Source organism: Psittacula echo, assembly GCF_963264785.1.
Source record: "Psittacula echo genome assembly, chromosome: 1".
Taxonomy (NCBI): Eukaryota; Metazoa; Chordata; class Aves; order Psittaciformes; family Psittacidae; genus Psittacula; species Psittacula echo.
The window spans coordinates 148778768-148795729 of NC_137735.1; the positions used below are offsets into that span (position 1 = coordinate 148778768).

At 46.6% G+C, this 16962-nt stretch overlaps 1 protein-coding gene across 1 annotated transcript; it reads right to left on the minus strand.

Moving 5' to 3' along the window:
- Nucleotides 1-3229: 3229 nt before the first annotated feature.
- On the minus strand, nucleotides 3230-12281 carry LOC308226570 (carboxypeptidase A2-like; the record flags this gene model as incomplete). Its single annotated transcript, XM_080628385.1, has 11 exons — nucleotides 3230-3417; nucleotides 3647-3731; nucleotides 4713-4912; nucleotides 5305-5395; nucleotides 6066-6176; nucleotides 7044-7145; nucleotides 7294-7395; nucleotides 7946-8044; nucleotides 9172-9306; nucleotides 10142-10223; nucleotides 12217-12281. 11 exons carry the CDS (start codon nucleotides 12279-12281, stop codon nucleotides 3230-3232), a joined length of 1260 nt encoding a protein of 419 aa, XP_080484511.1.
- Nucleotides 12282-16962: the final 4681 nt, after the last annotated feature.

Below are 16962 nucleotides of genomic sequence, written 5' to 3' on the forward strand. Positions count from 1 at the left end.
CTCCTGGGCATCTGCTGCTGACTTCTGCTGCCTCAGGAGGTCAGTTCTTTACAGAGGTTTCTTTGTTCCCTAGGTTATAGCAGCCTCTTTGTTCCACAGGTTATAGCAGGGTCTTTGTTGTGTGTTTATCTGCAGTGTCCTGAGCTCCTGCCTGTGCTTGTCAAGGATGCTCTGGGTTCCTGGGCTGGGTTCCCAGCCTGGCAGACGCCACCTCAGTCAGGTTTGTAGCCGGTATCCATTGTTTTTCCCAATAAAACCAGGTTGTTTTTCCAGTTGCACCAACAGCAGTGTGTGCGGCAGGGACGGAGCCACAGCTGGGGGGTCCATTGTGACTTCACAATGCAGAACTGTGACAGAATCCCAGACTGGTTTGTGTTGGAGGGGACCTTAAAGCTCATCCAGTTCCAACCCCTGCCACGGACAGGGACACCTTCCACTAGAGCAGGTTGCTCCCAGCCCCTGTGTCCAACCTGGCCTTGAACACTGCCAGGGATGGGGCAGCCACAGCTTCTCTGGGCACCCTGTGCCAGCGCCTCAGCACCCTCACAGGGAACAGCTTCTGCCTAAGAGCTCATCTCAGTCTCCCCTCTGGCAGGTTAAAGCCATTCCCCTTGTCCTGTCCCTACAGGCCCTTGTCCAAAGCCCCTCTCCAGCTTTCCTGTAGCCCCTTTAAGCACTGGAGCTGCTCTAAGGTCTCCCCTTCAGGAGCCTTCTCTTCTCCAGGCTGACCCAGCCCAGCTCTCTCAGCCTGGCTCCAGAGCAGAGCTGCTCCAGCCCTCACAGCATCTCCATGGCCTCCTCTGGCCTCGCTCCAGCAGCTCCACGTCCCTCTTGTGCTGCTGCCCCAGAGCTGGGTCAGGACTGCAGGGGGGGTCTCCCCAGACCACAGCAGAGGGGCAGAATCCCCTCCCTGAGCTGCTGCTCATGCTCCTTCTGATGCTGGTGAGCTGGTCCTGGCCAGTGATGCCAGGTAGAGGTCAATATGTCCCATTGCTGACCTGACCTCCCAATGGAAAAGCATTTGCTCATGTCCAGCCTGTCCCTCTCTTGTTTCAGTTGATGCTGTTGTCTCTCTCACCACGCTTCATGATGAAGAGCTCGGTTCCATGTTCTCAATAACCTCTTTCTATGGATGGAAGCGTCCTCATTAGGTCCCCCCCACCCCAAAGCTGTCCTGTCTGCAGGCCAAACCAGCCCATCTCAGCATCTCACCATGGGACACATCCTCCTGTTCCTGTTGGTGACCCCCATTGGTCTTCCTTCAGGTCTCTTTGGTGCCAGGAGTCCAAAAACTGGATGTAGTTGTCACCAAACCACACATTTAGTAGAAGAGGGGCTGGGTGGCCTCAGACCTGGATGGCTGGAATAAGTTTTAGGTCTACAACACCAGCTGAGGCTCCTCAGGCTCTGCACTTGTCACAAGGTCCCTGCTCTGGTGGCAACAGGCTGGCCAGGACCAAAAGCCAACCTGGGCCCTGGACCCTCCCCACCAGTTGGGATTTACCAGTGTTGGTTGTAATCCCCATCTGGAGGACAGGATTTTGGAAGTGTGGGTCAGTTTGGGAAGCAGATGCCAGGAGCAGAGGGGATGGGGACATAACATGGGGAAGCTCCAGCTGCCCCGTGCTTGGGTTTGCTTTGGAAAACATTTGCACTTAACCCCAAACCAAACCCATGTGGCTCTTCTCAATGCCTCAGACTCACCTTCACCTTCCTTTCCCTGCCATAATCTTGTGTCCTTCAATCTGAACCAACATTCCCCCCACTACACCAGGTATTTTTGCCTCCTGCCAAGCTCATGGAGCAGTGAGTAACTCACCAGCTGCTGGGGGATCACAGGACATGGAGATAAACCTGTTAGAGCTGATTGATAATCACTGCAGCAGCAGCAGCAGGAGGGATTGCTAAACTCTGCCCTTTCCATGGCTCCCTTGCACAGCCCTGAGCTGTTTGCTCTTAATTCCCAAGAAATGAGCAGGATGAGGGAGGGGGACTCCTGAGGGATTGCAAACTGGCCGTGCTGGATGAGAGCAGGAGTCTGCCCATCTCCATCCTCCCTCTAAGCATGGGCAAATCCAGGAGGGAGGCAAGGGACAGGACAAGTATTTGGGGGATGTTAGGCCAGGAGAGCCCCTTCCCACCAGGCAGCATCCTAAGGCTCATGAAAGGAAATGAAATGCCTTTAATCAGTCTCCTAACCTGGATTATGCTGCTGATCATCATCACGTCTGCACCAGCTTGTTCTGCTTCCAGAAGTGAGCTCTCTCAGAGCTTTGGCTTACAAAAGCAGCAACATGGAGCTGTTATACATGAAATATAAAGCTCCTCCCTGTCCTGTCTAAACACCACTGGAGCAGAGCATGAGGCAGGCTCAGGTAACCCCCCCAGTTCTCCTTGTTTATCCAGGTGGGAAAGACCAGATCTCTTCATCTCACTGGAGGTCACTCCTCTGAAATCTCAACAGCCACACAAGCGCTCACACCATCCATCCTTCTCTTGTCACTGTTCCTACTGCGCCTCATTGAGGGGGGCCACAACTGCATCCTAAAATCTTCTAATGGATCTACCATGCACATACAGTGGAAGTGAACAGGACAAGCATTAAATGCTTTTCATACGCAAACACGTGTTGCTGTAGGAGGAATGCACACAGGGGTTTTATTCAGCCAGAGGCCATAGTGCCATGTGAGCAGGTCCAGAGGAGGCTGCGGAGATGCTGTGAGGGCTGGAGCAGCTCTGCTCTGGAGCCAGGTTGAGAGAGCTGGGCTGGTTCAGGCTGGAGAAGAGAAGGCTCCTGAAGGGGAGACCTTAGAGCAGCTCCAGTGCCTAAAGGGGCTCCAGGAAACCTGGAGAGGGGCTTTGGACAAGGGCCTGTAGGGACAGGCCAAGGGGAATGGCTTTAACCTGCCAGAGGGGAGACTGAGATGAGCTCTTAGGCAGAAGCTGTTCCCTGTGAGGGTGCTGAGGCGCTGGCACAGGGTGCCCAGAGAAGCTGTGGCTGCCCCATCCCTGGCAGCGTTCAAGGCCAGGTTGGAGACAGGGGCTTGGAGCAACCTGCTCTAGTGGAAGGTGTCCCTGCCTGTGGCAGGGATTGGAACTGGAGGAGCTTTAAGGTCCTTTCCAACCCAAACCATTCTATGATTCATATCATTACAGCTGTCACAAGCACAAAAAGGGAAGAGGATTTATGAGCTTGCTCCTTACAGAAAGCTCAATCCCACCCCAGCTTTCAGTAGGGATTGTCTCGCACGTGTTCCATGATTGTTTTCAGGCCCAGCCAGGTCTCCTCTGCAGTTGGGATAATCTGGTTGCCTGGCAGGAGGAAACCAAAGCGACCTGTGTCTCGCAGCTCAAAGGCAAAAGAGTATTTGATGCCATAATCATAGCTCCAGTCAATGCTGCCTCCACTGGCTTGGTCTGAAAGAGAAAGGGAGAAGATCCAGAGAGTGAAAAGAGGATTGATTGAGTTCTGGTGTCCTACCTTTTATATTTGTGAGGGATGAGTACTGGCTTCTTATGTGAAGCTTCAGCTCTAATGTTTGACTGATGGTGTTGCACTACAGAAGCATCACTGCTTCCAAGAGGGAGAGACCTAGAATGGGGGACAGAGACAGCCCATAAAGGCTCAGACCAGCAAAATACTCACAGATAGTTTTGCAGATGCTTCCCACTTTAAAGGTGGTGTCATAAATGGACCGGATAGAATAGGCAGCAGCTCTTGCCAAGTCATCCTGGAGAGGTGGAGATGAAGGACAAGTCAGAAAGAAGCCACACGTAATGAGACTAAATGGTAAAGAGTTCAGCAACCAGAGAAAGCTCCAAACTGCTTTACAGCCTGTTTTCATCCCCCCAATGAACTAGTGCCAAATCAATCCATTTCTTAATTACTCTTACTGCCAACATCAATTAACTTCCATAGTATATTTAGGAAGCGCCATTGCAGGTGAATTAGATCATGGCAGGCTCTGTATCTGATCATGAAGTGTTTCATCTCACTGACTGTCTATCAAGAAAAGGTTCAAGAGATACCAGAAAAATTCCAAGGCAGTTGGAGATCTCCCAGTGCTCAGTGGTTGGCTTTGTGCTCACTTCAACTATGTCATGGGTGGTTGCAGTGCCAGGCTCTTCTTGAAGTAGGGCAAAAAGACAAGTGGCAGCAAGCTAACACAGGGGAAAGTTGTGTTTAGCTATTAGGGAAAAAGAAAATCCCCATGAGAATGGGGAAACTTTGGGATGGGCTTGAAGAAGCTGTGGGATTTGTCTTTAGAAGTATCAACACAATTAATCAAACCTCAGCTGGGCAAGGCCTAAGCAACCCAGTCCAACCTCAACACTGGCTCTGACTCTAAAGCCTGTCTGCTTCCAGCAGAGGGTTGGACTGAAGACCTCCAGAGGTCTTCTCCTTTTGAGTTATGGTTGTGAAATCCATAGGATGTCAAAGATACTATTTACAGCCACGATGCTGTCATTAAAGGAGAAAGAAGGAAACATGGATGAGCAAAGAGGGCTCAGAATGGGTAGAGATGGCACGTGTTTGGATATGCCCAATATTTCTCTTTTAAAGGCATTGCATTGCACCAGGTTTTTGTTCCCTCTCATGGATGGTTGCTGGTATGATCATAAAGTTCAGCCTGATATCTCACTGCAATGCTTGAGAGTGGAAAGCTGGCTGGACAGAACAGAGGAGCTGAAACCACATCACTGTGTCTCACCAGCTCGGCATAGTCTGCTGGTTGAGTGCATTTATAGCCATAGGGATACATCAGAAGCTGAGAGTAACTGTGGAGGGTGAGGAAAGCCCGGATGTTTCCATGATTCCTTATAAAGTCAACAATGGATTTAACTTCCACCTCCGAGTTGGCACTGGGCCCACGGTAAGAGTCAGAACAGGGATTATTACTGGCTCCAGGACCTGTTGGTGTAAAGAGGGAGCAAAGGCAAACCTGTAAGAACTGAGATGCATGAGAGGTCAAAGCAGACGAACACAAAGACAGGCTTTCCTAAGAACAGGTCTTCAGGCAAAGGCAAGGCAAGGCCTTAAATGCTATTAAATACTCAAATAGCAGTGACAGAGCATGAATACTCAAGGGACATACTCCTAGATGATACAGATTATTCCCTTCATCTTGTGCTTACTGGTAATTAATCAATGTGAAATTATCTATACAAAAGACAGCTCCCACCCTATGTGACCATTTTCTTTCTGAATCCCCTATATTAAGGCAATTGATGATCCAGGATCCAGGGACATGAAAGGGAATTTTCTTCTTAGTGACAGCCAGAATCCAGAAACTTTATTCCTACCTCCAAAACCTGCATCCCAGTTCCGGTTTGGATCAACTCCAACACACAAACTGCCTTTATTCCTGGAGCGGGTCTTCCGCCACATGCGGTTCTGCGAAAAAAAGGCAAAGACTTCTTACAAGGGCTTGCAGGGACAGGACAAGGGGAATGGCTTTAACCTGCCAGAGGGAAGACTGAGATGAGCTCTTAGGCAGAAGCTCTTCCTTGTGAGGGTGCTGAGGCGCTGGCACAGGGTGCCCAGAGAAGCTGTGGCTGCCCCATCCCTGGCAGTGTTCAAGGCCAGGTTGGACACAGGGGCTTGGAGCAACCTGCTCTAGTGGAAGGTGTCCCTGCCCGTGGCAGGAGGTTGGAGCTGGATGAGCTTTAAGGTCCCTTCCCTCCCAAACCAGTCTGGGATTCTATGATTCAGAATAAAACACTATGGCTTGAAATAGGAGCAAATCTTGGTCCTTGCATTAAAACTGTTCCCCAGAATAGTTGCTATTCACAAGGAAGCAATCCTAGGCAGGAACCTAAGATTGTTTCTGATTGGCTGACTGCCAAGATGGACCTATGGTCAAGAAACAAAGGTCTGGTGAACTTCGAGTGGGTTAAGTTGGGTTAGACAAGTAATTAGTATCTTTGGTTGCCCAACTCCTTTGTACCCCTTCTTACAGCATTAAAAAATGGACTTTCCAAGCCTACTTCCCTTGCATTTATTGTTTGTTTGGAAGAGCATGACAGTTTCCTAAATCAGCTTAGACACACAGCAGCTTACTCACAGTGGTGTGAGTGAATACATATCCATCAGGGTTTGCAACTGGCAGCAGGAAAATGTCCATTTTGTTCAGCAGAGAGGTGGTGGATGGATCCTTCCCATAGTCAGAGGCAATCTAAGCAAAGAAAAAATAGTGCACTGTGATTATCAGTATATTTCTTACCCACTCAAGTACAGAGACAAGGCTGGCTTTCACGGCAGGGAAACAAGAAACATGAATTATCTGCTGGCCATAACTGTTCCTTGTTAAACTTGGAGCTTGGAGAGAACAATGAATTTGTTTTATTCTGAAGATAGGACAGTAATGGAAGAGGGAAACAAAATCTCCTCCTGCCCATCCGACAGAATGGGTCAAGGCTGGCTCTAAGATTGAGATGGATTAGCCAGGCTGGCAATAGCCAACTGTGCTGCACTTTTCTGGTAGCTTAGTCATTGTCAGCAGAATGTAAATGCTCATTTATATAGAGCTGGAAGCTTGGGCACTTTCATGGAAGGTAACCAACCACTCAAGGTTTCTCTGTGTTGCAAACTTATCTCAAAGTCCTCAGTTACTTGTGTAAATATCAGCCCTGCAGTCCTCAACAATCTCACCTCAACTACTACAGTTTGGCCACAGACCTGTTAGAGTGAGTCCAATGGAGGCCACGGAGATGCTATGAGGGCTGGAGCAGCTCTGCTCTGGAGCCAGGCTGAGAGAGCTGGGTTGGTTCAGCCTGGAGAAGGCTGCTTAAGGGGAGACCTTAGAGCAGCTCCAGTGCCTAAAGGGGCTCCAGGAAACCTGGAGAGGTGCTTTAGACAAGGGCCTGTAGGGACAGGACAAGGGGAATGGCTTTAACCTGCCAGAGGGGAGACTGAGATGAGATTTTAGGAATAAGTTAAGGAGAGTTAGAGGAGCTGGCTGAACACATATAGGTGTGATATATTTTTAAATAGTCCAAGGCATTCCCAAGACAGAAGAAAACCCAGTCACTGCTGGATTAACCTGTTTAGCTATCCACATTGCACTCGCTTGGGTAACCCACTCCCGGGAATGGATACCAGCATCAAGCCAGATTGCAGGTCGGCTGCGTCCTCCAGTGCTGAACTGTGAAGCAAATCAGAGTTTTAACACTTTCACTGACACCTTTTAGTCAAGAATATCCAGCATAGACTGGGATACTTCTAAATTGTGCTGTCTGTAACACATGTATATATTGGTGTATGTCACATGTGTTCTGTGATATATGTCACACCTTAAGCACAAACAAAGGCCGCTTTTCATAGGATTCCCCAATCTGGATCTTCCGGACAATGTTGTTAAAGGCAGATGCAAGATGATCTAGTTCTGCATAAATCTGAAATGAGAAGTCAAGAAGACATTCCAATTCCATTTATGGATAGTACTGGCCAGAACAACTGTAAGACCTGATGAAATCTACTGTTCTGCCCTTTTACCTTTATTACTGACCTCTTCAAAGCCCCATTTCGTCTTACATCAGTGTAGCTGGTGCTGTTTCTAACATCACAAGGTAGAAGGAAGCACTGCTATGTCATCAAGACCTCAGGGATAAGTTTAAACCCCTCTTTCAGAACTTCTGGTAATAAAATACCATACCCTGTGCACTGTTTGACAGCTACTGGTCTCTTATATTTCTCTATTTCAAGATTCATTTATTTCTGAATCTCTTTTGAGGTCAGAAGAAGGGTTTTGGCAGAAAGAGTATGACCAACACTTACCTGTTCCAAGACTCTGGCTCATTGTTCTGACCACAAAATCAGTACATTTAAACCCAAAACTACGTGCCAGTAGAAGCCAGAAAGCTATTTTAGCTTCTCACACAGGATGTTGAAGACAGCATGAAAAAAGGCCAGATAAAAGAATCCTCTTCCCCCAAAGGTACTCACAGAATCTAAGGAGTGGTAAGTTCCATAGTTAAAGGTGGCGGTGCTGCGATCCTTTTGCTGACTTTGGGCCATATCTTGCTTCTCTTTATCTAGAACAACCTAAAAGAAACCATTCAAGTGTTGACAAAAGCCTGTTTAGTTTGCAAACTTGTGACCAAATGTTTATCTCAAGTAAAGAAATGGTGGCTTTGGAGCAAACAGATGCTTCTGCTGAATGTATCTGTAGTGAAGTGAGCAAGAATAGCAGTGTTTGAACAGTCAGTTTAAGCTTTAAACACTTCTTAAGACCAATAAGAAAGCTTTAGGGGCAAAGAGAAGGAAAAAGTCAGTGTTTTTGCTCATATATGGTATTTTAGATGTGATTTGGGGATTACTGCTCACGAAGAAATGTCAGATTAGTGCCCATATGAGTGCCTTTTCTCCTGCACAGTGGAGTACAGTTCTTTCAGAGTATGAGCCTGAACTACTCTTAACACACATCACTGAATTATGAGTAACTTTAGTGTTGTAATTCCAAATGTTTGAGGCCAAAAGACCACATGGAATTCCTCAGGGGTTTTAAGAAAAGCCCCATAGAGTCTATGATTATTGATGTCACTATTCAACACAGTTTTAGATGTCATCTGCAGAGCGATCTCCACAGCTTCCCAGCACAGCAGTGATCCACAGAGTGCCTCTGAGAAATTAATTCACAGACTACAAAAATAAGGGGAGGACTCATGGAAAGCAGAGTATGGAAGAGTGTGTTAATGAATGAGGGCAGATTGTGGATCACTACTTGTTTTCAAAGGATATAAAAGCTAACAGGCTGAGAACATTGGGGCTGTTCAGCCTGGAGAAGAGAAGCTGCGTGGAGACCTCAGAGCAGCTTCCAGTGTCTGAAAGGGGCTACAAGGATGCTGGAGAGGGACTCTTCATCAGGGACTGTAGTGATAGGACAAGGGGTGACGGGTTCAAACTGAAACAGGGGAGATTTAGGCTGGATATAAAGCAGAAGATCTTCCCTGTGAGGGTGCTGAAGCACTGGCACAGGGTGCCCAGAGAAGCTGTGGCTGCCCCATCCCTGGCAGTGTTCAACAGGCTGGACACAGGGGCTTGGAGCAACCTGCTCTAGTGGAAGGTGTCCCTACCCATGGCAGGGGGATTGAAACTAGGTGATCTTAAGGTTCTTTCCAATCCAAACCATTCCATGATTCTATGAAATATGTGTCAATGGCATTGCCTACTTGCAGGTCTTTGATGAGGACGGAGTACTCAAACCCATGGGATTCCAGGAAGGATTTGACTAACGGGACTCTTTTAGCAGGGATTCTCACATCCGCAGGGAAGGATGGGGCGGTGGGATTCTTCCAGAAATCAAGCTGAAAAAGGAAAAGGAAAATGGATTTGGTTTGGTGAAAGTGTTCTGCAAACTGCTCTTGTAAAGCTTTAGAAATGCTGGCTGCTCCCAGATTGAATGTCTCCTGCAGAATTGTGCTTACAGCACGCTCCATTCTTTCCCTTGGCCTTGCCACAACCTTGTAGCAGTAAAAGTAACAAACTCACACAAAAAACCCCAACAAAGGTCCACAGGAGACTAAAATAAGCATTTTTCACTGACTTCAGAGCTTCAGTCACATAAGAAGGAGGAAATTTTAATCTTCTATGATGATTATTTTACTATCCTCCATTTTAAGACAGTTTAAAGAAAATCTCTATATTACAATACTAGATAACACTGGTTTTATTTCTCTTTTATTTCCTCTTTGGTAGGGCTTTTCTACATTTTCATTCCTATACTATTCAAACCAATAATTTTCAAGATAGTGATAATAACAATTCTCGCCAATGGCAATAAGACCAGCAATGACCTGGAATTTTATAGTGTGTCTTCCTGCTTCAATACAGTGTAGACTAATACAGTCCTCCCACAATGCTGGGAGACAAGTACATTAGCATCCCCACTTTAAAGACAATCTTTCCAATATTAAGAGCAGATCACTTCAATTATGACTGTAAGCACAGTAGGAAGAAAATATGACTGCAGGCACTCCTGAATACCAAGCTGGTACCAGAACCTGCAGATCAAACACCAAGTTTTGAGGCAGTAAATCTATTTATTACAACTGCCACAGTATGGCACAAACCCTTCACATGTGATGCAAAGTCCCACTCCTAACTAAAGCATTAACAAATGTCTCTGTGGCAATAACATACCTCAAGGTGTCCCATCGTTTCCAAATGCTGTAACTTCTTAATCTCCTCCTCATTTTTTGGCTTGATTCGGAGAACCTGGTGCCTGCAATAGAGCAGTAAGTCTTCAGAAAGAGGCTCAAAAAGGGGTCTGGTTGAAATATCTGCTTGTTGGGATCATGGATTTGGTGGGTAGTTACTTGAATGTCACCAGCTGATATGAACTTCTTCAATGCACTTGACCTAAGGTCACCCAAGAGTTCAACCAACAACCTGCTATACATGCACTAGATTAGTGACTGCTTAAATGGCAGTATTAAGGTTTCGTCATAAGACATCAAGTGGATGAGTTTTTAATTGCTAACAAGGATCAGTCTTGCATCTATTAGTTATATTTTGTCAACAACTTGCAGAAAGACAATATTCTGGTTAGGTTTGATCCAAGTGTTTGAGGAGCACTATTCAACCAAGCAAAGTAAACACTAAATAATGGATTAGTTTCATCTTTCTTCGGTTCAGATGAAGACTGTTGACAAACATCCCTGTGTTGTCAGAAGCTGGTATCATCAGAGGGTGGCCTGCACCATTCCAGGAAGAATGAATCACCGTCAGGAAGTACCTCGCTCCACTCAACTGTGCATTGTACAACATACTGTGACCACAGCCTACAGTCTCCAGGTAGTTTTATATCCCTAAAAACATATGCCGCATTCAAGTACACAATGTTGCAGGCTGCTTGGTAAAAGAGGTACAAGAAAACAGTACCATGAGGACAGGCTGCTGAGGTCAGGGATGTTCAGGCTGATCTAGCTGCAGCCTACGACTGCTTGAAGGGCATTACAAAGCAATTACAAACTCCTCTTGGTAAGGGTGGATGATAAAAAGGGGAAGCAGCTCCATGCCCTGAGCAGGGGGATGGACTGAAAACTTCTGGAAGTCACCACCCAATGCTTTTATGAAATGACAAAAAGATCTCTAATATCAAGTGTATGCAACAACTAGGGGACAGAAGATCCTATTCTGGATAACCAGGGGGGGATTCTGAAGGAAACCTGGAAGCCAGAACGAATTAACAACTGAAAGTAGAGCCTGGGGTCAATGTCATAGCCAAAGTACCAACGTGCTCCTTAGCTGTAGAGCCTGAGGGGTTTTGTTGAACCAAATTAAATCAACACTGAAGGCACTTTACCACAGTAGTAACTTATTATTAGATTCTCCATCATCATAAGCTTTATGTCTGGATTGGATTCTTCCACAAAGAGATGAGGCTCATTCACCACAGCTACTGGACATGACTGAGGAACTAATTCATGAGAATCAGACTACATTATGCCAAAGCCCAGATTAAATGGTCAAAATAGCTTTTCTTGGCTTTACAAATCCCAGAGTTTTAGTAAATTATGTATATTACTTCTTATTCTTAATCCTTACATCTTCATGTACAGATTTACTCACTGGAATCTACTGCTGACTTACTACATCTCAGGGAGTATCTATTAGGTTTTTATCATCTTCTATTAAGGTTCTTACATGGTCAGTAAGGCTGTAAGGAAACACACCAGGAGGTAAGTTTTGCAATGCAACATAAAGATAAACCTTTAGAATATAATAACTGGAAATAAGGATTTGAATTGCTTAGAAAGGCTCTGAAGAGGATGAAGCATTTAAAGAGAAATAAGAAACTCCAAAACCAAAGCGAAACTTATGAGTTTTCTGACCTGAAACCAGGTTCTGGGCTTTCAGCTCTGCATTGTGCCACATCAAATCTGTCAAGCTGCACACTTGAGTTGTGCAGTGAGGTTCAGCTCCACATCAAGGCTTCAGATGGCTCCCGTGGTACAGTCAGAGACCCAGAGTCACAGCCTTGGGTGGAGAAGAATTTAGGAACTCAACATGCAGACAGACCCTTCTCCTCAGAAAATCCAAATGAAAGTAGAGAAGGGTGCCTTCAGACACCAAAGTACTGAAGGAACAAGAGAAGTCAGCCATAAATAGCAAAGAATGTGCCCCAAGCAGATTTCATAAAGCTAAGATGATGAACAAATATAATTGGGTCATAGAGCCTGAAATGAAAAGACTTCCACAAAGGCATTACTTACCCAACAAAAGTTTCCAGGCACAAGGAAACCCCGAAGAGGGCACTGAAGATCAAACCCAGCTTCATGTTTGATGAGGAGTTCAGCTCAGCCTAACAAAGGTGAATTTAGACAGGACTTGTTAAGAAAAAACACCCTTCTTCCACATGCTTGCATTCCATGTGACTGAGTTCTCATATTTTATCAAAGCTTTCAAGGCAAGCAGCAGATAGGAGGCTGATTTCACCTCCAAAACGTTTCCACTGACACACTCAAACCCGTCAGGGAGGAGCTGTTTTCAAAGCTTTGCCCACAAAGCTCCTCAGTGTCCTTTCACACACTTTACTAGGGAGAGGAAAATAAGAGTCAAACCAGCTCCCACTGTGGGTGAGGAGCTCTGCCTCATGGACTTTTGGTCCTGTGTTTTCCTCCCATAGATTTCTAGTAGCTAACACCTTGTTCCAAAGAGGCAGCCAGCAGAAAGATCCCTCTCCAGCAAAAATACTCTGTTTGAGTGCTTGTTTTGAAGGACGAACTCTGTGTCCTGCCTGTGATGCAACAAGTTGTCTCTGATAGACAAGGCCATGCTATAAATTCACTCTTACACACAAGTTACACATTCTAGATATAAATCAGATGATAGTTTAAGTAGTTTTTATTGACATTACTAGCACCCCCTCAACCTCCAGATGGGATGTTCCATACAGATTCAGCCACTCCTTCAAGCAAGTTAGGGTTGCAGCAAGGTTCAAATGAAAGCATGTTTAGTAGGAGCAGGAAAAAGCCTTTGGTGAACAGGAACTTAGAGGAGCTCCACTCTGCAGCTATACCCTCCTCCCTGGACAGGATTCCTCTTCTAATGAAGTAAGCTTCTCAGGAAGAGCTGGCACAGGTTGGAAGAAGTGTTGGGACAGCCACTGCTGCGTTCTCTCAGTTTTACAATGCCCACAGGGCTCTTCCCTGATCCAGAAGCTCTCTGAGTCCCTCTGCTCTTGTCCTGGTCTCGGTCTACGTCTTGCTCCACAGGGAACAGCCTTCAGCTTGTTTACCTTCTGTGAAGGTGCCAAGATATTTGAGCTCTTGTATGAGTAACGGTGCCAGGCAGGCTCCTGGCTGAGCATTGGGAACCATCTCTCTTGCCTTTGGCTGCAGGAACACCCGGCTGTGGTTGTCCCAGAATGTCTGGGAGGACCGGAGAGCTGCTGGATACACCTTTTGCTTATCCCATGAAAAATGTTTCTGAGGAAGAGCCAGGCGCTGACCCTGCTGTAATAGCTGCAGATGGTGTTCCTGGGAACTAACATGAGACAGAAGGGACATGGTTCAGCTACTCTGGAATCAACCTCAGGACACCAAGGGAAGGAAGTCTGACAATCCCCAGTGGAAGCTCTCAATAACCATCTCCCCAGTGACAGCTTTCACTGTCAGGGTTTGTCAGCACTTCCCCGAGGAGCTTCCCCTATTCTCTGCTCCCACCCTACCCTTCCACAGCCAGGGCTGGGGCTTCCTGTCATGTGTTCCAAGCAAGTGTTTTGTAAGGCTCATGTTTTGGGAACAAAGGGAGCCTCAGGCAGGGTTTCTGCCTGTTCTGACATACAGGAATTAGTCATCCTGCAACTGTTGTATCTTGGGGGCACATTCTGGAGAACATGTGCTCTGCAGGAGGTGAGGTATGTTCCTGTAAATGCCCAGGTCTTTGAGGCTTAACCTAACCCAGTCCTTGGGAAATGAGATCTCCACTCTCCTCAACTGAGATAACACAAGTGGATCCTAAGAGACAGGAACCACCATAAGAACTTCCTGCTTCTAGCACTATAGTAATTCTGATGGAAGACATTCCACCTATAGCTTATGGCCTTCAACATTTCACAAGGAACCACCAACACAGTGTCCACACCACCTCTTGTGAATCTTTGAAAACAGGAAGGAGGGACTTAATTTAGGGCAAAATTACAGCTTGCTTCATTACTCATGTTACATCCCACATGGATTTAAAGGCTGCCAAGAGATCCCAACAAGCATGATGTCAAGGTCTAAAGTACACCAACAAGCTTCCAGTGCCCTGACCAGCATCATCTTCGGCCTCCACCCACTGATTTTAAGGAGCTGCATTTAAGCCCAAAGCTTTGTACCCAATCCTAATCCCCATTAAAGGGGCTACAGAGGTTTTGCAGCACTGTGACCTTCTCCTGTAGCCATGAGGTCCTTTCTGCAGGGTTTGGGGATCAGCCTTGAACTACCAGTAAGTCTTATGGATGAAGATGAAAGCCTCTTAGAGCTCAACTCAATGCCCAACACACCCAAGCACATTAGAGAGCAGCAAGAGCAGGAGTGCAACAGCAAGTCAGAAGCCAAAGGTGACAGCAAGGCAGGGCAGGGAGACGACTCACCACAAGCAGCACAGCCCCACAGGACCCAAGTAAGAAGAACAGAGAGGTTTGGTGGTACTGACCAGGAACAGTCACAGTCCAGATCCTCAGGGATGTCACACAGTGGGTCCAGAGCCAGGATGTCAAGAGCTAGAAGTCCATCGTGCACCCACTGCAGCTTAGACAAGGACCAGATCAAATGGCCTCAGCTTAAATGCAGCTTTCGTGCCAAGGGGCGGAGGGTTGCCTGGGTGGTGGCACCACATGAGGCTGGTCAGGGTAATTAGCACTGTCAGGGACCTAGCACACTAATGTGAGCAGGGTGGGACAGTCCTAAGAAGCTGTGGTATCATGGAGTGACTCACAAACACCATGGTGACAGGTTAAGAAATGAAACGTTCAATGAATCTCATCTAACCATAGAATCATTTCATGATTTCATTTCAAGATCATCCAGTTCCAACCCCTTGCTACAGGCAGGGACGCCCTCCACTGGACCATGTTGCTCAAGGCCCTGTCCAAGCAAACTTTGTTGCTTAAAATCACCATATTAATAGTAGACAATGGCTTTAACCTGCCAGAGGGGAGATTGAGATGAGCTCTTAGGCACAAGTTCTTCCCTGTGAGGGTGCTGAGGCGCTGGCACAGGGTGCCCAGAGAAGCTGTGGCTGCCCCATCCCTGGCAGTGTTTAAGGCCAGGCTGGACAGGGCTTGGAGCAACCTGCTCTAGTGGAAGGTGTCCCTGACCATAGCAGGGGTTGGAACTGGATGAGCTTTAAGGTCCCTCTCAACCCAAACCATTCCAGGATTCTATGATCCTATGCTGTGTAACAGCCTCTTCTATCACACAGAAGAAGAGGCAGCCAAGACAAGCCCCTTGTCTCCCATCCTCTTGAAACAAACATTCAGCAATTCAGTAGGAATAGGGAGGAGAGAGGAGATAACCTGTAATGGACTGAGCTCTCCTTGTGCTCCTGTGATCCCCTTGTCCCCTCTGCCCTCTCTCTTTATGTTCTGCATCTCCTTCTCTCCACCAGGGTCCCAAGCATTTTCTGAACTGCTCTTCTGAGCCTTGGGCATAAGGTCACAAACCTCATATTTACCTGTTGAATTGCTCTCTCTTTTGTCAGAACATAACCATTTACTTTGGACTTTCTGGAGGACCTGTTTCAGGGAAATACCATTGTACAGATGTTACTCAGAACAACATGCAAACATTAATTCCTTACATAATGCTAAATTCTCACTGCACATGTGAGCTTGTGGAGAAGCTCTGGGACATGAGGCTGACTGGTCCTTGCACAGCTACAGCACAGGGATCAGAGCCAGCTCCTGCCCCAGGAACACACCTCCAGGAGGGGAACACTCATGTCTTCCATTTATACCAATCCCCCATTCCTCAAAAATCCCATACCCATTCCACCTTCGGATAGAAATGTTTTTTTTCTCATCTTCTCATCACACTGACATGGCAAAGGGCTCCATCCCAACTCATCTGGGTGACCAAAGTTAATTGTCTATAACACTATTCAATTGGGATTACTGCTGAGAGAACTATTATTTCTGTAAATAATGGATCATTCCCATGTTCCTAATCCACAAGGCACCTTGAGAATGCCCTGGATAAAGAATGAGTAGGGATTTCAGTATGTGGCTCACCATTTATAGATGTGACTGGCATCATTTTAGAAGCAGAACCATCATTTTGATTCTCTCTAGAAAATCTGTGGAATAACACTGGCTGCAATGGAGTTACTTGTTTCCAACTCAAATTTCCTTATATTAGGAATGGAGACCTTTGACTTTCCAGGCTTATCCCTAGATTTTACATGTTGAGTCATGCAGCACCACACACTCCATTGGATCATGTTGGGGCTTTGCATTTTAGGACATGGATGAATAGTAACTGGGAATAACAAGAAGCGGATGGGAAGGGTACTGGGAGAGATACAATCAGTTACGTACACCTGGAGATTAATGACTGGTTCTAACAGTGACATCATCCCATGAGATAGTTATAATAACAACTTCCAAGGTTGGGAAAGCCCTTTAGGCAGGAAAATTGTGTAGAAGTCCAATACCCTTGTGATGAGGGCCAGTAGGTGTCAGCAGAAAACATGGAATTAATGACTATCTTACTTGAGCACAGCAGACAAGGCAGATGATCACAATGCCAGCGCAGAAGCAGAGCAGCATCTTCCCTCTGATCCCCCCAGAGCCTTCCTCATCCTCATCATATTCCCACTCATCTGGTTTCTGACTAGCGCCAGAGACAAAAGGGTCCTTCTGCCACTGGCACCACCACAGAGAGGGAAAAGGGAATCCCATGGAGCCTCGTTACTGGACATGGAACATGGGGCTGTTTACTCTCCAAGGGGTGAGCTGCAATGTCTGGAGCAGC